The sequence below is a fragment of the Podarcis raffonei genome, chromosome 9 (genome assembly GCF_027172205.1).
Source record: "Podarcis raffonei isolate rPodRaf1 chromosome 9, rPodRaf1.pri, whole genome shotgun sequence".
Classification (NCBI taxonomy): Eukaryota; Metazoa; Chordata; class Lepidosauria; order Squamata; family Lacertidae; genus Podarcis; species Podarcis raffonei.
In genome coordinates, this window is record NC_070610.1 from 60,663,385 (window position 1) to 60,686,696 (window position 23,312).

Genomic DNA, 23,312 nt, shown 5'->3' on the forward strand with positions numbered 1-23,312 from the left:
TAGAGAGGGAGAGAGAACCGTCAGGTTCCAGAGCAGGTGAATATACTTTTAAAATTCAATACTAAAAACAGTTAAAATAAGTTACTGTCACAAGAATAAGGTGGGCCCTGAAAACACATATCTCAGGTGTCAAGGACTAGAGTAAAAAGGTACATATTCATATAGTAGAAACTGTATAATGGGTGCATGGCCAAATGGAAACCAAAATGGCTGCTTAGAACAGAACAAATTTTGCTACAGTCTGCCTGATAAGTGCAGCGTTTATTAAAACATCTTACACTTTCTGTCCAAGGAGATGTCTGCGGCAGAATTTTGCTCCAAACAGGGAAGCTTAGCTCAGTTGTGTCAAAAGAGAAACAAGGGGAGAAGGAGACAAAATGGGCTCCATCCCTTCTAAAACAGCAAAAAATGCAACTGAAAAAGAAAAAAACCTGGATGCCGTACTTGGGAAGGAGTTTGAAGCAAAACACATCTCCTTAAAAACCATGATTGTGGAAATCTGGGAGGAATTAATGGCTCCTCTGGAAGCCATTATTGAAGGCATTATTATTGGAACGCCAACTAGCACACTGACATCTGTTTATGCACCAAATAATGGTCTGTTCACTTTTTTTTGCAAAAAAACTCTGGCCAAACTGGCAAAAAAAACTCCAAGAACCCTCCTTAAATGATTTACTAATTGGTTATTTTAATAGGAACATAAAAGGATTAATAAGTGAGGATCTGGTTGATTCCATGTGGGGGAAAATGTAGGAGTGCAACAGAATGTAAGAAAGGCAGAGATCAACTGAAACTGGTGAGGTTGCTATGAGAGTGGGGGCTGAGGTGGGAGATGAATCCAGGAGACATGACTCATAAGTATGTGTCCCTACTGTTCAGCTTGCGATCCAGAACAGACTTGCTATTAAACTTCCCCCTCCCCACTCTTAAATGCAGTGAAAAGAACACAAATAGGAGAGAGAAAAATAACAGAAAATGCCCCAGTCTCTTCAACATTTGAATTCACTTCAGTTGAGCACACTACTCAAGTATGCCGCAACTTTAGGAAACTTTCTCCAAAATATTACAAATCCCAATAGCTAGAAAAGGGTTCAGGTACTTATGCATTCACTTTACCCACAATTTAAACAAATTTTATCAGGCAAGTTGATATAGAAACACTAAATATGGACATAGGACTCTGGAACAAAATTAAACCCTTCAGTATTATCTCATTACACAAAGAGGTATTTAAAAGCAATCTTGATTGCTAACTGGCAAGTTCTTCATAGTTGTGATTATCCATTTATATACTATGAAAGAAAAAGTTCTTTCCAGAAACCACTGGATGGTGCTCTAATCCCATTACTGTGAAGTACTAGATTCAGTCGTGGTCCTTGAGACTTTATAGTCCTGTTCATAATGATATTATAAGATGCTTCCCTTCCCTTCTGTTCATAGAGATAACTGACTGTTTACCCTTGTGCTTTTCATTCAGTGAGGTCACATTAGCAAGGGACCTGTGGCCCTCTGAGATGTTGTTGGACTCCAGCTTCCATCAGCCTCAGCCAGTATGACCAATGAATGGTCAGGAATGATGGGAGTTGTTGTCTAGTCACATCTAGAGGGCCAAAGGTGAATGAAGAATTCATAAGCAAGTTATACCATGTTAGGCTTTTGGCCATGTGCCTTGGCAATGTCTGCACTGAGAAGTGGCTCTCCAGGGTTTCAGACAGGATACGTTTCCAGATCTACCTGGAGATGCCAGGGATTGAACTTGGCACCTTCTACAGTGGTACCTTGGTTCTCAAACTTAATCCGTTCTGGAAGTCTGTTCTAAAACCAAGATGCGCTTTCCCATAGAAAGTAATGCAAAATGGTTTAATCTGTTCCAGACTTTTAAAAACAATCCCTACAACAGCAATTTAACATGAATTTTACTATCTAACGAGACCATTGATCCATAAAATGAAAGTAATAAACAATGTACACAGTGGGTGGCGCTGTGGGTTAAACCACAGAGCTTAGGACTTGCTGATCAGAAGGTTGGCGGTTCGAATCCCCATGACGGGGTGAGCTCCCATTGCTCAGTCCCTGCTCCTGCCCACCTAGCAGTTCGAAAGCGCATCAAAGTGCAAGTAGATAAATAGGTACTGCTCCAGCGGGAAGGTAAACGGCATTTCCGTGCGTTGCTCTGGTTCGCCAGAAGTGGCTTAGTCATGCTGGCCGCATGACCTGGAGCTGTATGCCGGCTCCCTCGGCCAGTAAAGCGAGATGAGCGCAGCAACCCCAGAGTCGGCCATGACTGGACCTAATGGTCAGGGATCCCTTTACCTTTACCTTTTCCTTTACTGCAGTCACACAATCAATAAATCAGTAGCTGAACTGGGTTCCACACAGTCACAAAAACAAAACAAAAAAGAGCCACAAAAACACAAAATAAATAGCAAAAACAGACGGACCTCAGCATAACATTCAAAACGGAAATGTGGCACTCAAAATGGAGCATGTTTGACTTCCGAAAAAAGTTCGCAAATCAAAACACTTACTTCCGGTTTGCAGTTTTTGGGTTCCAAGTTGTTTGAGTACCAAGGCGTTTGAGAACCAAGGTACCATTGTACAGATAAAGCATGTCACTGATCTATGATCCTTCTCTGTAGTGGGAGGGGGGATTTTCTTTTATTTTTATCAGTCCTTTTATATTTCAGCTAGGGCATCAGTCATGAATTGTTTTTACATACAGATCAGCTCCTTATGAAGAAGGATGAAAAGTATGTTAATTTATAGGATCTGAATTCATGGATGTCACTTTGTGGATAAAATTATGTACACGCGGTGCAAATTACCTGATAATAACCATCAACGGTGATCTTTCTGTAGGCCTGAATTATGCAATATTTGATTTGATCAAAGCCAGCGTGGAACAGTAGTGTTGAACTTGGACTTGGGAGACCTGTGTTCAAATAACTGCTTGGCAGCTATAATATATTGATCACAAGCTAAATGCTGATTAATCTTTTCTTTCAGGATTGTATTTACCCTACCATGAAACATAAAGGAGTGCAATTTGGCAATTTGACAGGAAAGCGGCATGAATTTAAGCCACGTGAGGGCCCCGGACCTGCAGATTATGACGTGATTCCGTATGTACATCTTAAGACAATTTAGAATCTGGGTCTGTTTGGAAATCATGCTAAATGGATGCCCTGATGGGAAAGAACCAGAGTAAACCTTGGGCTCATGCTGTCCCCATTCTCTAGTGTGGGCATGAGAAGGACACTGGAAACATTTGCTTCCATTTTTCAACTGCAGCTTGTCATTGTGTCTGAACCCTAAACTGTTGTGAATCCTAACTATGGTTTCTTTGCAATGAGCTTGATTCATCTCCCATGGTTTGAAGTTGGTGTGAACAAACCATAGCTAATATTGATCACAGTCTTTTGGGTTAGGATGAAATGACAAGTTCACTGTTAAAAATGGAAATTGTGTGAGGGCGAGGCATGTGAAGCTAAGGCTAAAATGCTACAATGTATGTTTGTATTCTAATAATAAAGGGCGTATATTTTCAATAGTAAATGCAAGAAATTAAGAATTAGTTTGTTTTCTCATATCTGCCCCATACATAGAACCTGGAAGCATGGAGGCAAATCTCCTGAAATAATACCCTGAATTTCCCTGTTCCACAGTTTGTAGCCTGCAAGCTACCTTGAATGTCTTTGCTTCCCTCCCTTTCAGAATTTCATCTGCAACCATTTTATTTATGTGAAGGTTTTTGTAGGCCACCCTTTAGGACATAGTTGTGACAAGGCAGCTTACATCACAAAAAACCTCTCCTTCACATAAATGAATTCCCTCCCCTCTCAGTTGGATTGCCGCTCAGATGGGGGCAGTTTTCAGGAGGTAGATGCTGAAGGAATTGTCCACCACATAGCAGTTAGGTTTAGGTAAAGTCCCACCTACATCATTGGAATTTCTTTAATTAAGCCTAATTGCTGTGGGGTGTGGGTTGTTTTTTTTTGGGGGGGGTCATATTGTGCAGGGAAGAAAAGAGCAAGAAAGGGATGCAGTTAGAAGGGGAGGAAAGAGAGATAAAAGCAAAAGAGATGGAATGTATACGTGTGTGAGAGATAGAGAAGAAGAGAGGGCGTGGTGTGACTCTTGCTCCTCCCACCACTGGCATGTGACCTGCGACAAGTTTCTTTCCAAGGCCATTTGTCTCTCTGGGATGTGGGTAAAATGTTCCTCATTTAAAGGGATACAGAAGTGGAGGGTACTGAAGCTGCCCTAGACTACTAACTTCCCCCTTGAAGGCACCTCTCTGAGTTTCTTTTCTGTCACCTCAGCTAATTGCCAGCCGGTGAGAAAATGGCCTAGGAAGATGGACAACAGGAAGAAAATGGTTCAACACCACTTTTCTGAGTGTCCCTTTTGCACTTGAAATGATTCCACCTTGCTGGCACCAGTTTAACAATCAGTGGTGCTTAAAGTTGCTGAATTGGGGCTGTAGCGGAATACATTAATGTTAGTGCTAGAGGGTTTCTTACACTAATCCTAGAAAGAATCATGAGCAGCTTAAAACTACTCTGCTTTACCGTTGCTAATTAAATTAATTTTCTTAGTTGTATGTGGATTTACATTATTCCACTATCTGAGCATCTGTTCCAATTTAATCCTTTTCTACCATGCTCTATTAAGAAAAACGGGGGATTGGAATCCTGTACTGCACAATTAGATACTATTCCCCGCCAAATTCTGTGGTTATGTAAAGTAAGAAGACCTTTGGGCATGCAAGCCGACAATACTAAGAAGCTTTTGAATGTTTTGAACAAAGGTTTCTCACAAAGTTGTAATACTCAAGCAAGGTTGCAGTTCTAGGTTCACTTGAGGCATTATTTCCCATGTTTAATGGTTATTCAGCTTCCTGGTTGTCTTCTGCCTCCACCGTGTTTTTTTATTGTAGTTCACCTATGGCAAGGAAACTTGAATATGAAAACAGAAATTCATTGGATACGTAGAATAGCACTACATAAACTTTGGCTGTCCTATTAGTGAGCAAACTAGACTCTCATCTGTTATTGCAAAGAGCAGCTGTTTCTAATATACTCTTGTGGGGAGAGGGTGAAAGCTTTCACTGTGCATATTTAGGTGCCCAGGCACATTTAAGAGATGACTCATAAATCTCTTCAAACTTTCTAAAGGGAAAACGCAGTGCATTATGAAAATGTCAACATCAGAAAGGAAGACCAGAGAAAATATGACCTCTATGTTCCACGGTATCATGAAGTAATAGTATTACAGGAAGAAAAGAAGGTAATGCCAGTTCAACACTGTATTTTGGAGTACTTTAAATGTTATTTATAGTGGGACAGAAATTCTAGGATTTGAAGAACTGCATAAAATAGAAAACATACTTCAGTTCAGGCATGAAAGAAGATTTATCCAAATGGGTGGAGGAAATCATTCGTTAGAGCACTGCTGTATAGAATTTTGCTGAGAACAAATGTGCGACGTTTTAAAGAACTGTTTGCAAATTACAACTGCTGAGAGATTGTTACAATATTGCAGTATTGTTTGTTTCGGGGGACAAAATACTGTGTTGGTGCAAGGGATTTTAGAAGTGATCCCATTCTTCCCAGTGGGCTTCACTGAATCATAGAATTGTAGAGTCGGAAGGTACCCCAAGGGTAATCTAATCCAACCCCCCCAGTCCATTTTAGGATTGAACTGTAAGATAATTCTTTTAAAAAGGAGAATATCTTGAAAAGGGGAACCTTTTTTGGTCTGTAGGTGATTGTGTGCTTCAGAGCTCTGTTCAGGGCTTTCAAAGAGTCTTGTGTGCTTCTCTAAAGCAGCTGTAGCTTTTGCAACAGTCCTGCTTTCTGCAGGCACCACTTCTGCAGACTTCAGTTCTGCCACCCATCATCTGCTTTCTGCAGTCAACCGGTTGTGCAAACAAGTTCCTCTTGGGGGATTTGGTAGTGGAGCCAATCCTGCAGGATCTCTGCCCCACCTTCAGTAGATGTTTGTAGAGCCTAAGCCAGCTGTCTGGATGGGCATGATATTTTAAGTATAGAAAATAGTGCTAAATTTATCAGAGAGCATGAAAAATTCAAACCATGGGCAACTGGAGTACGGTGTGAGAAATAATTTGAGACTGAGAGGAGTTCCTGAGGAGGTGTTATATGCTCTGATTGTCTTGTACCGTTGAGCAACTGAATTCTGCACCAGCTGAAGTTTCTGAACTGCCTTCAGAGGCTGCCCCATGTATAATGTGTTGCTGTAATCAAACCTAGAGGTTACCAGGGCATAGACAGCAGAAGTTAGGCTGTCCCTGTCCAGATGGGGCACATCTGGGCCACCAGCCAAAGCTGATCTTATCTGATCTCTTATTTGAGTTGACATAGTCTGCTGGGGATACTATTTAGAAATGTTTGTCATATATAGTAGAGTCAGCATTGCATCAACGATGTTGAGGCATGGTGATTGGTACTTTGCATGCAAATTTTCTAGAGGAAATAGATTGGGAATGATGTCATGATTGGCAAGGGAATGGAAACACTCTATAAAGCCTGAACATACTTTTTGATGAAATATTTTACTTTTTGTTGCTATGCTGTGTTGAGCTGCTGGTGACTGGGTGCAGGATACGATTCGTGTACAGTTGAGCCGCAGATTGGTATTGAATATTTCAGAAAGACTTATGTTTTATCAATACTTTTGAAAATTGTATGCTGCATTTAAAAAAATGATGCATTCCATTCAGGAGAGGGTTTCTTGCAAGATTTGGTGGGCTTATTTGTCAGAATCAGTAATAGGAATATATTTTTCTAAACTCAGAAAGATGACGGGAAAGAGCAAGGGTGTCAGAGTGAAAGAGACGTCGTAATAAGACTGATGATTGTCTGTAGTACTCATCTTAGCTTTTCAAGCTTAACCCTTTTGTTCATCAATCAGTCAAAACTGGCAGGTAGTGACCATTAGGAGGATTCATTAGCACCCTGCAGCATGTTTGTACAGGGTGACCCACATCTGTCTTCATTAGAAGTTTTCTAGTTGCCAGTAGTGAACAGATGGGTCATTATTGCCTACGTTGCCCTTTGGGTGTACCTGGAGGACAGGCAAAGTCGTCCTAAGCAGGACACACAGTGTTACCTCACAGAGAGCAATCAGCTTATTTTGAATAATATTATTCTAGAAACTGACTTTTGTTGCTCTTTACCTGCTTGTCCTTGGAGCAGGTGAAAAAAGTGCAATCAACGTCTAACATTGTTTTTACAGATTTAATTAACCTCTGGACAACAAATAATCCAGAAATCAGAGGGTATGTTTATTTATTTTGCATGTAATAATAATTATTTTTGGTCAATCAGTTGCATTTTACTCAACTGATTTAAAGGCCCTTGATGTTTTTTTAAAAGAAATCTCTATTTTTCCAAACTTCAGGAAATGCATGTTATGCGCCTTAAATGTGAGAACTTGCAATTTAATAATAATAATAAAATTATTCTTTGAAGGAAATTCCATCTTCACTGTGCAGTCCTATATAGGCCTGGTAAGAAGTAAGTGTCAATGTTAACTGGGTTTTCTCCCAGGAGGATTTGTGTAGGATTGCAGCCTTAATGTTTTATTTTTCATCAAAGTTTGGAATGTGGACTATTTCCTATTATTCCTGCTCTGGTATAAAAATGCCTTACAAATATATTCAAAGCTTGTCAGATTTTTTGAATATTGTTTAAAATATGCTAATATTTATTTTAGCTGTGGACGTTCTGCTTCTTTTGCTGTGGTTCTTGCTGTTTGAAAGAAAGAGGTGTGATTGTATCACCCTGAAAGCAAATTATCTGCTTTGAGAGTTTGCTATCTCTACTTATTTTTGGACATCCCCCAAAATCAGAATGTCGTATTTTAGGCTGTAATTTAAAAACTTTATTCTGGTCAACCGTTACAAACGAAGCCAGTTCAGTATAGAAGTTTAGAGTGTTGGACTAAAACCTGGGAGACCAGGGTTCAAATCCCCATTCAAGCCATGAAGTTCACTGATCCTGGACCACCTTGCCAGACCACCTTCAGCTTATAAGAAGAAAGATAGGATATAAATATAACATAATTTTTAAAAATAGTAAAATCTACCCACATGCTCCATAAAGGCACAGAAATATAAATAACTAGCATAGCACTTTTCACTTACCTAGTGGCTACATGGTGCTAGTTATCACTACTGCTTTTGAAATTTCCAAACGAGAAAAATACAGCTTTTTAAAAAAGCTTGTTTTGCCATCTAGTGTAGCTGTACAGCTGTGTGAAGGAATTGGTTTTCTAAATGTACCTGTTGAAGTTACGGCTGACATTTAGAGCTACTGCTGGCATTTGCAACTTTTATACCTAATGCCATCTTGTGTTATATTGTCAGCCAGGAACATGAGGATTGAGTAGTTTGAAATGGCAATATAAGAGAAAACATATAAGCTCTGAATACCCGTAACTGGTTATAATGTCAAAATCACCCATGACTAGGCTGCATTTATCTCCATCGTTACTCTTCTGTCTTTCTTTGGAATTCGGCTTTTTAAAAACAAACAAGTATATCTTAATATTTTACATTTCTATGAGCATTATTATGACTAACAGAAAATTATGTTACCGAGTCTATAATTAAAAATAGCTTTGAAGAAAGTATATACACTTTTTGGGAGGAGAAGGTCTACCTTCTACAGAAGCAAAATAGATGCTGTACACAACAGAATAATTTCTCCTTTAAATGCAAGAAGCTACCCTCCTTGTATTTCTTATTGATTGCTGATTATTTGTGACTAGCTATTCAGGCTTGAGACAGCTGAAAGTTTACCACCTGTCAGAGATTTTATTTCAAGTCTTACTAATCCCTGAACATTTCAGGGGCTGGACGCTTCCTTTGTTAGTGTAGTGCCCTTATGCAGTAGGGTCACCATAGGGCACTAGCTCACAGCCCCTCAGGGTGAAGACATACAGGTTTATACTTATGTACACGTGCATTTCATGGATATGATTTTAAAAAAATATCTAAATACAGTGGTACCTCGGGTTAAGTACTTAATTCGTTCCAGAGGTCCGTTCTTAACCTGAAACTGTTCTTAACCTGAAGCACCACTTTAGCTAATGGGGCCTCCTGCTGCTGCCGCACCACTGGAGCCTGATTTCTGTTCTAATCCTGAAGCAAAGTTCTTAACCTGAAGTACTATTTCTGGGTTAGCGGAGTCTGTAACCTGAAGCGTTATGTAACCCGAGGTACCACTATAGAAGTATCTCCTCAGGATTGAACCTTCAGTTCCCCATGATGTTCTGATGAAAATTATTATTGAGGAAGCTGTTATTTTAATAATAATAAAAAAACAGATAAGTAAATTCATATGTACATTTAACCTATCTTCTAGGCCCTCAGAGAAATCTGTGCTGACAAAATGAGAGGACACATGGTAGCAAGGAGATGGTTGCCATTTTCATTTGTGCCATTGAGATCAGGGGACATGCTCCTCCCATGTTCTGAAAAGTTATAACCACAACTTACACTGTGTTGCTTTTTAAATAACCTTGTTCGTCTCATAGATTTTGTGAGATACAGGCAATAAAAGATGGCAATCTCTTGTTAAAGGGTGACCATGTCCTAGAGCTCCTACTTTCTGAATGTCTGGCAAGAAGGTAAATATCTCTTGGTATCTGAATGGGTTTAATCCATTTAATAAAGAATACAATTACCATGATTGTCAGAAATAATACACTCCGGAATGAATAAAGCACTCACTTGTAAAGTTGCAGATACAGCAAATTAATAGGACAATAAAAGTACATGTTTAATATTTCACATGGAGCTGATTTATTTAACAATCACTGGTACTTGGCACATAAAGTGTAGCATTAATTGTTTGTCTTGTATTAGGTGGAGTACTTGGTTTTTATTACTGTCTTCTACTGTTATTTCTGTGATTTAAAATATATTTCATTTCTGTAATGATAAAGGAAACCAGCAAATGCAGTTTGCTTTCACTTTGCAGAAAGTATCAACACATACTGACTCCTCTTTAGAAAGTAGACAAAAATAAAGGATGCTTGTTTTTTGTTCCTGCTTCAGTCAGCTGGTTCCTGTGACAACTCAGAACCAAAACATGAGCATCCCAATTTTGATCAACAGGATATTGGAGGATATGGCATTCTATTTAATTCAATTAATTCATTCTATTTAATTGGTCCATATAGCCTAGCACTGTCAATTCTAAGTGTTTCCCAAGACCTCAGAGCCTTCTCAGCGTTGCTACTTGTAGATAGCTTCAACTGCAGATGCCAAGGTTTGAATCTGGGTTTCTTATGTGCTGTACCACTGAGCTTTGGCCTCTCCCATTATTTCAGGAGTGGGGTATCTTTGGTCCACAGGTCAAACTTTGCCCACCAGGCCATTTTGGGGAGGCCACACCAACCTGCCCTAAACCTGACATCATACATGCGTGGCTTTGTGGACTGACACAGCTGACATGTGGGGAAACTGGAGCTGAATGGGTGGTGGAGCTTGGTTGACCAGCCCAGCTGACGTGTGCGGGGAGTTTTCTTTCCTGCGTGTGTGAGCTGTGCCAGTTCCACCGCCCTTCTCGCTCCAGCGAGCTGGAGGGACAGAGTAACTTGGTTGACCTGGCACTGCGGGTGTAAATGGGGAGTTGCCTGTATTCAGAAGCAAATGTTTGCAATTTGGACTTGCAGAAACATTGAGATTTGAATTGGGATCTTTGCAGTCATACTCTTAGTGAGTATACACTAACTCTCCTGGCTACATCTAAAGCTGAGTTCACACATTTCCTGGTAAGCCCTTGCTTTTCTCCCTGAGCAAAGCTTCTAAGTGATAGCATGAGCCAATTTACTATTGACCCGTTCAATTTAATAGAGACAGTTCTGTTGGAAGGTTATCTCTGATAGATATTTTTGTTTCTGATGGATCAAGTCATTGGTGAAGACTCATCAAAAACACAAATTTCTGTTATTTGGTTGTCTGTGACATCCCTACCCATAACAAACAATTAATAGTTCTATCTTTGCTACTCTGCCAGCCTGGTATGGGGAACCTTGGACCTTCTAGATCAAGCTTTCTCAAACTTGGGTCCCCAGATGTTGTTGAACTACAACTCCCATCACCCCTAGCTAGCAAGGCCAGAGCTCAGGGATGATGGGAGTTGTAGTCCAACAACATCTGGGGGACCCAACATTGAGAAACACTGCTCTAGATGGTGCTGAACCACAACTTGCATCATCCCCAGCACCCATGGCCAGTGGTCAAGTATAATGGGAGTTACAGTTCACCAACATCTGGAGAGTCAAAAGTTCCCCACACCTGCTGTAAGCTGACAGGATGGAAAGGCCCTTGATGACACAAGTCTTGCTTTTCTTAACCGGCCTCACTTGTGACCTGCAGTTTTCGTACATGCTCCCGGATCGTGGGTGTTTTGTAATAGTTTCAATGTTGATGACATTCCAGTACAACAATCTTTCAATTACTGTTGAAGTGAAGAAAATTATATGAACAGTGAATTTTTAAAAAATGACTATGAGCCACAGAGACATTCTTTATGCTACCATAAGTTTGCCGAAGTAGCGGGGATATTTCATAAATACTAGCATGCTTTCTTGAATTACTCCAGAATAATGCTGACATGAATTACTTTCCCCTGAAGATAAAAATGTATTGGGGACATTTGTTGTCAACTGCACAGAGGACAAAAAGCTTTTCTTTTTTTAAAGTACAAACAATTGAGGCAACCACTGAGGTGAATGCTTTAATGTTCTAGCTAATTAAAATGACTATTATTCTGTTACAATGGTAGCTGCTCCCAGAGGCTCATCATCACTGTTGCATGACAGTTTTCGCTTGGCTAATTAAAGAAATTTTTCCATGCAAACATGCTTTCATGTCTCCATGTTTTAGGCCTTTTGCAATCATTTCTTTCATAATTGGCTGCATACATCTTACATAAGGATGGTTACGCAACAAACTCAGTAATAATGCAATGTATAAGTTCTGCTTTTGATTTTAAAGTTGATTCCAGCTTTAGGGTTACCTCTATTCCTTTAAAGGTGCTTTCAGAGATCCATATTTATTTCAGCTTCATTTTTGGGTGGCCTCTGAATGAATTCTGCTTTTACCATCAAGTCAGTTGATTCAGAGCGGGTACAGACGGCCAAAAAATGCTTATATTGCCCTATCAGGCATTCTGAAACTATGATGTTATTCTGTCAAGAAATTTAAGCTTCAGAGTCTTGGTTGAGGGGAGTGCTGTTTTGAGAGAGTGGGGAAGATTGAAGGTGATGTGACCGGATCCCTGTTTGTTCCCCATGGTGGGCTGCATGAAGTTGCTATTGCCACAGCTGGTGATACCTTCATACCCCGGATTTGTAATTAGATGCTCAGGCAGTAGTCCTTGGCAAACTACTACTTATGTCTGTTACTATGACTGAGCAATACTACACGGTGACTCTGTAGGTGAATGGGCATGTCTGGTTCTTAGTGGTTTCCACTGAGGTCTTGGGGGCAAATGGAAGGACAAAGCTGTTCGCAGAAGCAAAGCCTGGTCCTCCGAAGAAACTAGGGGCAGTTTTGTCTCTGAACCCGGATATGCCCTTCCCTTTTTGATAAGAAAATTACTTACTTTCCTCTTCCTTGGCAGGCATCCTTTGAGAGTGCATTTTCTCTCTCTGATGTATGAATTGTATTTGAGCCATTAACGGTAGTTTTAAATATCATGGTTTTAAGTGACTTTATAAATGACTTGGGTGAAGGAATTGAGGGGATGCTCGTCAAATTTGCAGATGACACCAAACTGGGAGGGGTAAGCTAATGCTGCAGAAGACAGAATATGGATTCAAGATGACATTAACAGATTGGAGAATTGGGCCAAAACTAACAAAATCAATTTCAGTAGGGACAAATTTAAGGTTCTGCATTTATGCAGGAAGAACCGCGTCACAAATATAAGATGGGGGACACCTGGCTTGAAAGTGATCCAGGTGTGAAAATGATCCAGGGGTCTTCGTAGACCACAAGCTTAACACGAGTCAACAGTGTGATGCAACAGCAAAAAACAAACAAACCTGATGCTATTCTAGGCCGCATCAACACATGTATAGTGTCCTGATCAAGGGAAGCAATAGAACTGCTCTATTCTGCTTTGGTCAGATGCCACCTAGGATACTGTGTCATGTGTGCAGAGGAGGGCAACCAAGGGTCTGGAAACCAAGCTTAATGAGGAATGATTGAGGGACTTGGGTATGTTTAGCCTGGAAAAGAAGAGACTGAGAGAAGATGTGACAGCCATCTTCAAATATCTAAAGGGCTGTCACAAGGAAGATGGAGCAAGCTTGTTTTCTTCTGCTGGAATGAGATTCCGACTGAATATCAAGAAGAACTTTCTGATGGTAAGAGCTGTTGTACAGTGGAGCGGACTCTCTTGGAAGGTGGTGGACAACTCTCCTTCCTTGGAGGTTTTTAATCAGAGGTTGAATAGTTATCTGTCATGGGTGCTTTAGTTAAGATTCCTGCAATGCATCGTGTTGGGCTAGATGACCCTTGGGACTCTACAATTCTGTGATTCTAAGCTCCTGAAGGTAGTTGAGTTTCTTTAATGGAGCTCTTTGAATTTCCTTGTAACTATATTCTCTTAATTTATTGAAAGGGTTCCCTTTCTGAGATTAAATAGGACTGTGTTCGACTTCGTGAGCTCACTTTTAAACTCCATGTTACGCTGAACTGGGTCATGTTCTGGTCGCCTTTTCAAGTTAAATGCCTTTTGGAAGATAACAAATAGCAATGGTCGTGCAGTATTAAGAGTGTGCTTTTAGGAAGTTTTGAGATGAGTTTAAATGGGAGGGAAAAGGATGTCACAACTGTGAAAGGTTAATAGTAATCAAGTTGCATTAGTGAACAAGAAGAGAGACTTCTTAAGAAGTATAAAATATTTATCTGCTGATGGAATTTTCAGTAGGTGAGTTCTCTTAGAATTAATCTTACTTTGATGCTAATTTCTTTATGAATATTTATAACTTCTCCAGTACAATTTGCAATTGCTTTAGTAAAATCTATACATTAGTAGCTGCACTCCTTCTCTCCAGAAGTTAAAATGACTATTGAGACTCTAAGACAGACTCATAAGTTTGTTCCTCTAACCCTGCACATAGTAATGCTAGCAAATATCTGGTATAAGAATCTTCATATATATTTACTGGGCAGAGAGTTTACAAAGGTACTATTTCTGCACTTATTTAAGCTTAAGGAAATAATAAGGCAGAAAGCAGAACTTCATGCTGATATATCAGCATCTCATTATCTGGTTTGACAGCATAAACGAGGACAATTGATATATTTTCCCAGTGAAATACAGTCTTATTCTTTTTAATTATTATTATTTGGGGCCATAAAGTGTTCATAATGCAGATATCCAAGTCACCCTGCCCCTTACATATTATTGATGGATTGCTAAGGTATTTTTCAATCTTTACTACATAACTTGCCATTTACCATTTTAAACTGAATTAAGTCTTTTAAGATTTAATTAGTTCAGTTTTGTCTATACTGAGTGCACTTATTTGCTTTATTAAAACACAGGATGTATTTGAGCCTTGAGTTAACTAAAATTTATGTTGCAATTATGCAAATTAGTACTGCCAATACAAAATCTTTGGTCTCTTGTAAGATGGAAGACTTGCATTAAGCATTAGCCAATCAAGCACTGGAAATTGGTCAGCAAAAGTATTTCTACATCTGTGCCTCCCTCATTAATTCAATGCAACCTTCTGCTATGAGAGACCTATTTTCTCTTAGAGCCTTGGTATTCTAGCCATTTAGCTGAAAGCCCGGTTGAGATAAGAACCATATGGAATGCACTTTAGGTTAATAAGCATTTATTTTAAAGTGTATTTAAATTTGTTTTATGGCACTTCATTGAACAAGAGCAAGTATACTTAATGAGATAAATTTTCATAAATACTCCAGCCTTTACCTTTTGGGCTCATTTTGAAAACGGAATGATGATTATATTTCAATTTCCATTGCCTACGTGGGGCAGTGGGAGTGTAATTCGAATCTCCATGGGGCCCTGACTGCACACTTGCCTTTAGACTACCTGTCCTGGCTGCCTCGTTGCTTCCTGACCATTGGTCTTGAAAATCTGGTGCATATAAGAAACTCTGAGCAGTCTGCCTCATACTCTTCAATAATTGGAGTAAATGGACATTTCATTGTGTGCACAGAGTCAGGCCTTCTCAAAGGTCCATAGGCAACCAGGCCACTCTCGTCTTTTGAGCCCCTTTAGCTATAATAATAATTTAAAAATTATGACCCACACAAACAAAATAAAGCACCAAGAAAAAGAGCGAGACATATATCATTTAACATAAAAGTATGTCTTCTACCAAATGACGTCTCTTTTTCCCTTAATTTTGCAGCTCTAAGCTGAGTGTGTGTGTCACATTTCATCTGATGTGCATAAGGACAAATTGCAAAACTTATCAAATGCCAAAGTATTAATAATTGTCTAAATCTGAGCCTCCTTTGACCTTGAGATCCAAGATAAATGGCCCTCAAGTCCTCCCCAGTGGCCCCTTCGCAGAACATTTCCTACTTTAAGACTGAGTGGCATAGACTAGGGTGGGGAATTGGATGTGGTTAGACGCTAACTCCTTGTAGTCCCAGCTCCATGTTCACAGACGATTTCCACAGTTCCCTACCTTTACAATAGATCCTATTTATGTTGCACTTCACCTTTTTCCAGTTATGTTCCCTCCTGCACACCAGGAAAAACTGGCTGGGGATGTATACATAGTTGTTGTGTTTCACAATTTGAAAGCAAAATATTTTGGTGCTGCAGAATCCTGTTTGTGCATTCAAAAGTGGTGTGGGTAGAATGAAGCATTCTTGGCACTGAAATACCTTCCTTCTGCCGCCATGTTGATAGCCTAAACTGAAAGCAGTGCTATTTTTCTAGAAAAAGAGGTGCCAGAACTCTCCATGAACACCTCCTTTACTCTTATAATGGCAATGGAACCTACCTTAGAGGTGCCAGAACTGAGTTCCAGTGAGTTCCAGCTGAAAAAAGGGCCTGACATTTTGCAATGTGGGTGATCTTTCTCGGTTGAGAGGAAGGAAGCTATGGACTGGCCTCTCTGCAATCTGTTGTTATTTCAGGGTCTTGGTTGACACTGGAAGATGTTTGCATGGTGGAAGGAAGGCTCTTTCATTGCTCATTCACTGTGCTGTTTGATCTTTGCCCTTGGCCACAATTTTTCAGAATCTCAATAGTGAAAAGAAACATCCCATATCTCCTCAAAATGTGACTAAACAGCTGATTCACATAATTGCCTAAAACATTTTACTTTTGAAAGCTTTGGATTATTTCTGTGATTTGAGTTCTATGTTCTGTGGTTTTCTCAGGGTTTTCTCTTTTGTTAAGTTTCTTAAAGGGAAGCCTTTTATCGCAATTATTTAATGTATTTATATTCCACCTTTCTGTCGCTGCTCTTGTTCCAGAGTTAACACAGCCTGCAATACAAAGTATGTGCTGTATTTGATGCTATTTCAGTCATAGTTGCTGTAACTGTTTTGCAGGGTGTTCCAGGTCCTGGCCAATATTACATAAGAAGTCAGTTTGAGAAGCCAGTTAGTGCAACACGAAGTGCTCCTTTCCTTTCACTTGCTCAAGTAAGAAGTAATATAGCTCCTTTTTTCATTTTTCATAATGTTGTTAAATTTACCCCACTTATCTGAGCAGTGAGAAGTTCCAGGGATGGCATTACAGTGGTACCTTCATTCTCAAATGTAATCCATTCCGTAAGTCCGTTCGACTTCTGAAATGTTCAAAAACCAAGGCATGGCTTCTGATTGGTGCAGGCGCCCTGGAAACAATAGCCAACAGCTGCACCAGACATTCGGCTTCCGAAAAACGCTTACTTCTGGGTTTTCAGTGTCTGGGAGCCGAAATGTTCAAGTACCAAGGTGTTTGAGAATCAAGGTACCACTGTACATGAATTTATTTCCTTTGCATAGGAGAGCACAGTGGAGATTTCTGGTGCCTTTGTGATAACGTTTTACTGGTATATAAACACTGATAGTGGAAGCATGTACACTCCTACAGCAGGTACCATAAATGCTAATCTTGCAACAAATTTCCAAAGTACAGCACTGTACAGCACCAGATATGCTTCTTTTATCCTAGTTTAAAATCTCAAGCTTCCTCTGCCTCTTTTCTTTCTATCCCCAAATTTAAATTACTCCTCCATACTCAGACAGAGGACTGGGCCTACCATTAGGCACCAGATGTGAAGCAGTTGCCTCAGGTGGCAAATGTGGGGCAGGCAAGACGTTGTAGAACAGAGCTGTGTGTGCCCCCTGCAAGCTGTCTTGCTGACCATTGGTATTGTGGAGGATGCTGTCCCATCAGTATGATTCATCTGTCAATCTAGACAGCTTCTGTTCATGAAATTGGTGAGGGACTACCATCTTGCCCTTTGCCCTAGGCAGCAAAAATGTCTTGGGCCTACCCTGCTCATAGAGATTTGGCATTCCAGATTCCTGGCCATTAAGGATTACCAGCACCTTATTTAGCCTCTGATCACACACATCAGGTGACATTATGCAATGGCATAGTTATCGGCCCATACACAACATTCAAGATAGCCATACTCATTTCTAATCCAGTAGCATAAAAGAAAATTCTGGAAAAAAATGTGATTGCACCAACATATTGCCCATCCTTTTAGCTGTTTGGTTGCCTCTTCAGAGTATTGAAGCTCAGATGTTGCTCCTCTGCAGAATGTTACCTATTAAGAGCCTTGACTATTCATTTGGTTAAATCAGCATAACCAGCTAAAGTCAAGCAACAGACAAGATGCATCTTGTTGCTTGTTGCTCTCAATATCTGGCTTGCAAAGCTCTGACAAGTATATTAAAATATGTTTTATATTATACACCAGTGACTTTCTAGTGAGCACTACATAAGCCACTTGCAGTCAGGAAATGATTCCATCAATAAAACTTGTGATATATAAATCACAAGTTAACTTGTCAATTTATAAATGCTACCTTTATTTTTAAGGATGGCCAGAATTCCCATCACAGAGTGCATGCTTTGAATGCGGAAAGGTCTCAGATTCAGGCGCAGTTAAAAAGCACTCAGTTGCAGGACTGGAAAAGAGCTCTGCTGGGATCTTTGAGTAGATACACCTTGTTTAGTTTTGAAAACAGGAAAAATATTGATTAAAATAAAGAAGATAGACAAATGGTTTGACTCAGTGTAAGACAATAAAATATGTCCTTTTAGTTTATTGCTATTAGATTGAGAAAGCTGTTTTTAGACAAAGTTGGAATCTTTCTACCTACATAGCTATTTGAAGGGATTGCTTGTCATTGATTTATTTTCTCTTGTGTTTCCGTAGAGATTTGCACCTGTGAAATCAACTGCCCCAGCTCCTGGCACATATAATGAAACTCGCTACGCTCTTGAGTCCTTGAAGAAAGCGACTCAAACAAAAAACATTCCATTTGGCAATACAGCTGTTCGATTCACCCAAGACCACAGGCTGCGAAAAAGTCCAGGTTTGCAGTAATTAATGTAAACAAGTGGGACGAGCAGCAAAATATCTCCACCCTCTAAGAGGAGTGCTCCAGGCAGCCTGCAGCAGGAACCTTGAGGTGCTGTTCAGGCCTCCATTGTGTGTATGCGCTATGGCTTTTCAGGAGGGCATAAAGGGAAACTTCAGCATTTTCCTTATTTATACATTGTGATGTTTCTGGAGAGTGGGAAAGAGAAAAGTGTCCCTCTTCCTTTTCTTACTCCTGAAGCATCCCTTATTAATGCAGAGAGTGTAGCCTTTTTCCTTCATACATGGTCTATATCTCCATAATGCCAATCCCCACTCCAATATGAAACTGCCAGGGTCTTAAGCAGATCAGTTACATCTTTCTTTGACGCCTCCAGCTTATGTCCCTGCTCTCCACTTAACTTCTTCTTTAGCACTTTCCGCATGCTAGGCAGGTTTGGGGTTAAGCATTTTTCTTTTAAGTTATGCACTTATTTATTTCAGGATACCTAGGAAATCTTCTAAGCATTTGGGTGGTCCTATTTCACTTCCCAGCCGATAAGCAACCAACCACCTGAGTTCTCTGCTGAAAGGAAGTATTTGTCTGGTGTTAAGTTCATGTGGTTCAGGATAAATAATCAGTGAAGATAGTACATAATGATGTGGAGCTGAATTGTAAAACTGAATCTGAGTAGTAAAGCCCAGTCTCAAATAGTTCAGGATACAATAAGATTATGCCTTGTTTTTGAGAGGACTTCAGAAACCATAACTTTCAAATATGGGTTGTTTTCCGATACAAATAAGATGAGGTCAGGACATATATGGATGTCTCGGAAGAGGTGACTACAAAGTCATCTCATTGTGTAATGGTTGTGTAAATAATAAAAAAAGTTTTTTATGCAAAAAATGAGAATGGGCCAAAGTGGGTTGCATGTGAAAGTTTTTATTGTGCTGCTGATTCCAGCTATATTACAATGCGTGTTCAAATATCTGCATATAAGCAATGTTTGTGCCACTGATGGATTTGGAAGTCATATGTATACTTCTAATATCAGTATTGTTTGAACTATCCTTTTGGCAGTATTTGCTAAATCATATAGTTAAATAATAGCCTTGCTTCCCTCTGCCTACCCAAATACAAGCTTAGCAGTTTTATTAGAAACACATTAATGAAAGCACATAAAGTGACAGAAAGTGGTTTTGCTTAAAACAAAATATTGCTTGGAGTTTAGATGGTTTTGATGATTGCGAATGGGCTTATTGCTATTGTTTTCCCTGTGTTACCATAGCAGGTGATCAGGAACTTAACCAAAGAGCTTGATGGTCTATATTTTAGGTTGCAGTTTTTCCCATACACAGCAAAGGTTGGTTGCTAGAAACTGAAACAGCTAGAAACTGAATTGTACAATATGCATTGAGATAGAGGTAGGAAGTTTAAGTGAGGTTGACCAAAAGAGAAGCTATCTTTGAGTGCTGTTGCTCCTTGGGAAGTCAAAACAGGATTAGTTGTATTGCCTACTGTAGCTTCAGCTGGGCTCCACTTGTATGTTTGTAAAAAGAGACCATGTCTCTAATACTGTCTCTCCACCAAAGGAAACTAAGCTCTGTAACACAGCTCGCTTATTTCTACAACTCAAGGAAATGGGAGGTGCGTAACAGTATGCTAAAGCAGAACTACCACAATTCAGCTCACTGAGACTAACTTTTAAATAAGAGCACATAGTATTACAGCTATAGAGTTTTACAAATATATTTATGAATATTTTCTCGCCATTCAAAGAAGTGGGTCTTTATTGTAAATATATACCACAGTTTCCATTGAGTTCCCCGCATATTCCTTCACATCTGACAAGGTCACCCTTGTTGACGGTCAGAAAAAGCTATTTATCCTTGTGTTGCAGATCACGCTAGTTATCCTAAGATTCTAGAGGTCATCAGCACTATAATATGACAGTCACTTCCTAAGACAAATAGTACCTATTAATGGTATTCCCAAGAGTGCGCTCTCTCTCTCTCTCTCTCTCTCTCTCTGAGCACTTTGAGTGAGCTGTGTATAAACAAGACAACTGAATGAGATACTTGCAGAAACTAGGGGAAGGGTGAAATCTAGTATGAATAAACAGTTTCCCCAATGATTTCTAGATACGTCCTTTTTAAAAACATTGTATGAAAGCAAACGTAAATAACCTGAAATGTATCAAAGGGTATAATGTTTGGTGACCCTTTGTATATTTTTGAGCTGCCTACCATGAAGACATGCTAATGATGTATTTCTCATTCTGCTCATTTCCCTTCTATTGCACCTCTCCTTGTACTCTGTCCTTGAACAGAAGTCTTTGATTTCGTCCTCTAATCTGCAAGAAATGTGGCCTACCATTTATCTTCAGCACAAGCCTCTCTTTGCTGAGTACAACATTTGATCGTGTCCTCAGTCTGTTAAATGTGGACCTTCTCACCCGGCAGAGATGTGGGTTTTCTTTTTCCTTGACAATCCAAAGTAGTTATAGTGCTGTGCTATATGTGTATGTGTATATAAGTGTATTGTTTTATTTTTGTATATCACTTTTGCCCTTTCTCCTATAATTCCCATTTTAACTTAATTGTCTGTGGTAAAAGAATTACGTAACAGCTATTATGCTTACAGAATTTCATTGTATGCTGTGCAGGTCCTGCATTCTATAATATTCTCAACCACAGCATTGCAACAGAAAGTCTTAAAAAGGCTGACATGGAAAAAAAGAAAAAGGGAGCATTTGGTTCTTCAGTTCCTAGACTCTTATATTTAGTCAAGAGAGAAGCTTTTACTACTCCTGGACCAGCTGATTATCAGGTAGATTGGTTTTCTTTTGCATGTTAAAAATGGAGCCCAAATAATTTGTGGTACAGTCCTGTGCATCTTTACTCAGCAGTAAGTCTCTCTGGGCTTAAAGGGGGTTACTTCCTGGTAAATGTGTTTAGAATTGTAGTGTTAATCTACTTTGTCTATAATGCAGAGATGTCTTGTGCCAGGAAAAAACATTTCTCTTCTTGCAGGCCTTTGGCTAATTAAACCATCTATGGACTTTTAAACTGTGTATGTGTGTAGGTTACTGTTTTTTGTTTTTTACTATGGTATGTATTTTTGTGTTTTTATATTGTAAACTGCCCTGTGATTCTCTGATGAAGGGCGGTATAAAAACAAAACAAAACCTCAAATGAGAGTAAGTGCTGAATTCTTTATTTAGCAAAAGCCACTTGTACATGAATGTAGCAGCAGCAGATAATCAGTTCTGCAAATGAAGAATAAGTCTGTCAACTGCTGTTAGCATGATAACTTAATGGAGCACCTGTGTTCAAAGGGATGGCAAAGCTGTGGCCATCCAGAAGATGTTGGAAAGCATTTGCCATAATCCCTGCCCATTGGTTATGTTGGCTGGGACTGATGAGAGTCCAAAAACATCCGGAGGGCCACAGGTTTCCCATCATCCCTCCTTTATATCTCTGAATACCAGGTGCTGGGTATAAACAAAAAGGGATCTGTTGTTTTCATGCTCTACTGATGGGTTTCCCAGAGGCTATCTGGCCATTATTGGAAATAGGATCCTAGACTTGATGGACCTGTGGTCTGATCTACCAAAGCTATATTTGTTTTCATCTGTAAAGAGGCAAGTGAACAGCAGGTGCTTGTGCATCTTTTGTTTTCTGTTCTCACCTGCTTTTCTGCTCTACACCGTTCATGCTGCCCTTTTAAGCATACAGTGGTACCTCGGGTTACATACACTTCAGAACTTTGCTTCAGGATGAGAACAGAAATCATGCTCCAGTGGTGGTGCGGCGGCAGGAGGCCCCATTAGCTAAAGTGGTGCTTCAAGTTAAGAACAGTTTCAGGTTAAGAACGGACCTCCGGAACGAATTAAGTACTTAACCCGAGGTACCACTGCATTTACTTTGGCCTCCACAGTCACTTACGGACTCACTGTTAAGACCGTGTTCATGGAAGACAATCTTACTTGGCTACAAGTGACCGTTGAAGAAGAAGATTTACTAGGGAGTTAGCCCCACTGAATTCAGTGGGATCTAACTTTCCAGTAAATTTTCATAGGGTTACCAGACTTTGCATTTGGCATTACTGCCTCTGAGCACTTACTGGGAGACAGAAATGTGCAGTACACAGGAGCCAAGCTTCATCAAACAGAAACTAGGGAATTGGCTTACAGTTATATAGGAAAACAAAAAAGAAGATTGTGGCACCTTAAAAACTAGTTTATTGTGGCATAAGGTTTCATAGACTTTCATGACTGCAATCCATGGAATATTACACCACAGTAAATCTGTTAGGTTTTAAGGTACAACAGCACACACTCTTTTTCTTTTTTGCTGTAACAAACCAAGACAGCTTTCCCTCTGGAAAGTACTTGTGAATAATCCTTTCTGAATGAGAAAAATCTCTCTATAAAAGAAATAGGTTCTACTGTGGTTTAAAGAACGACATAGACCATCTTGTAAATACAGAGAAAATAAGTAACTAGTTATTAGAAAATAACTTACGTCTCCACACTTACAGTCAAACTAAAAGAATACTAAACCTACACTATTTCTCAAGTGGTGTCAATTAATTAGCATAGGATCTTTCTCTCACTCCATATTATCAAACATATTAAGTATGACTACCTAAGAGCCCCATTAACATTCCCTGACAGCTAATTTAACAGAATTATAATCATAAGGGGAAGAACTGAATACATATTACCAAATATGCTAGTTGTAGGGAC

General features: G+C 39.6%; 1 protein-coding gene across 2 annotated transcripts in view; it reads left to right on the top strand.

Annotated features, from left to right (window-relative positions):
• STPG2 (sperm tail PG-rich repeat containing 2) overlaps positions 1–23,312 on the top strand; it is a 248,067-nt gene that overhangs the window by 48,422 nt on the left and 176,333 nt on the right. For both annotated transcript variants that reach the window (XM_053404021.1, XM_053404020.1), the window contains exons 5-9: positions 3,007–3,122; positions 5,178–5,289; positions 16,592–16,684; positions 18,418–18,577; positions 21,228–21,391. In XM_053404021.1, coding sequence (XP_053259996.1) covers positions 3,007–3,122; positions 5,178–5,289; positions 16,592–16,684; positions 18,418–18,577; positions 21,228–21,391 — 645 coding nt within the window. The remainder of the gene's footprint in view (positions 1–3,006; positions 3,123–5,177; positions 5,290–16,591; positions 16,685–18,417; positions 18,578–21,227; positions 21,392–23,312) is intronic.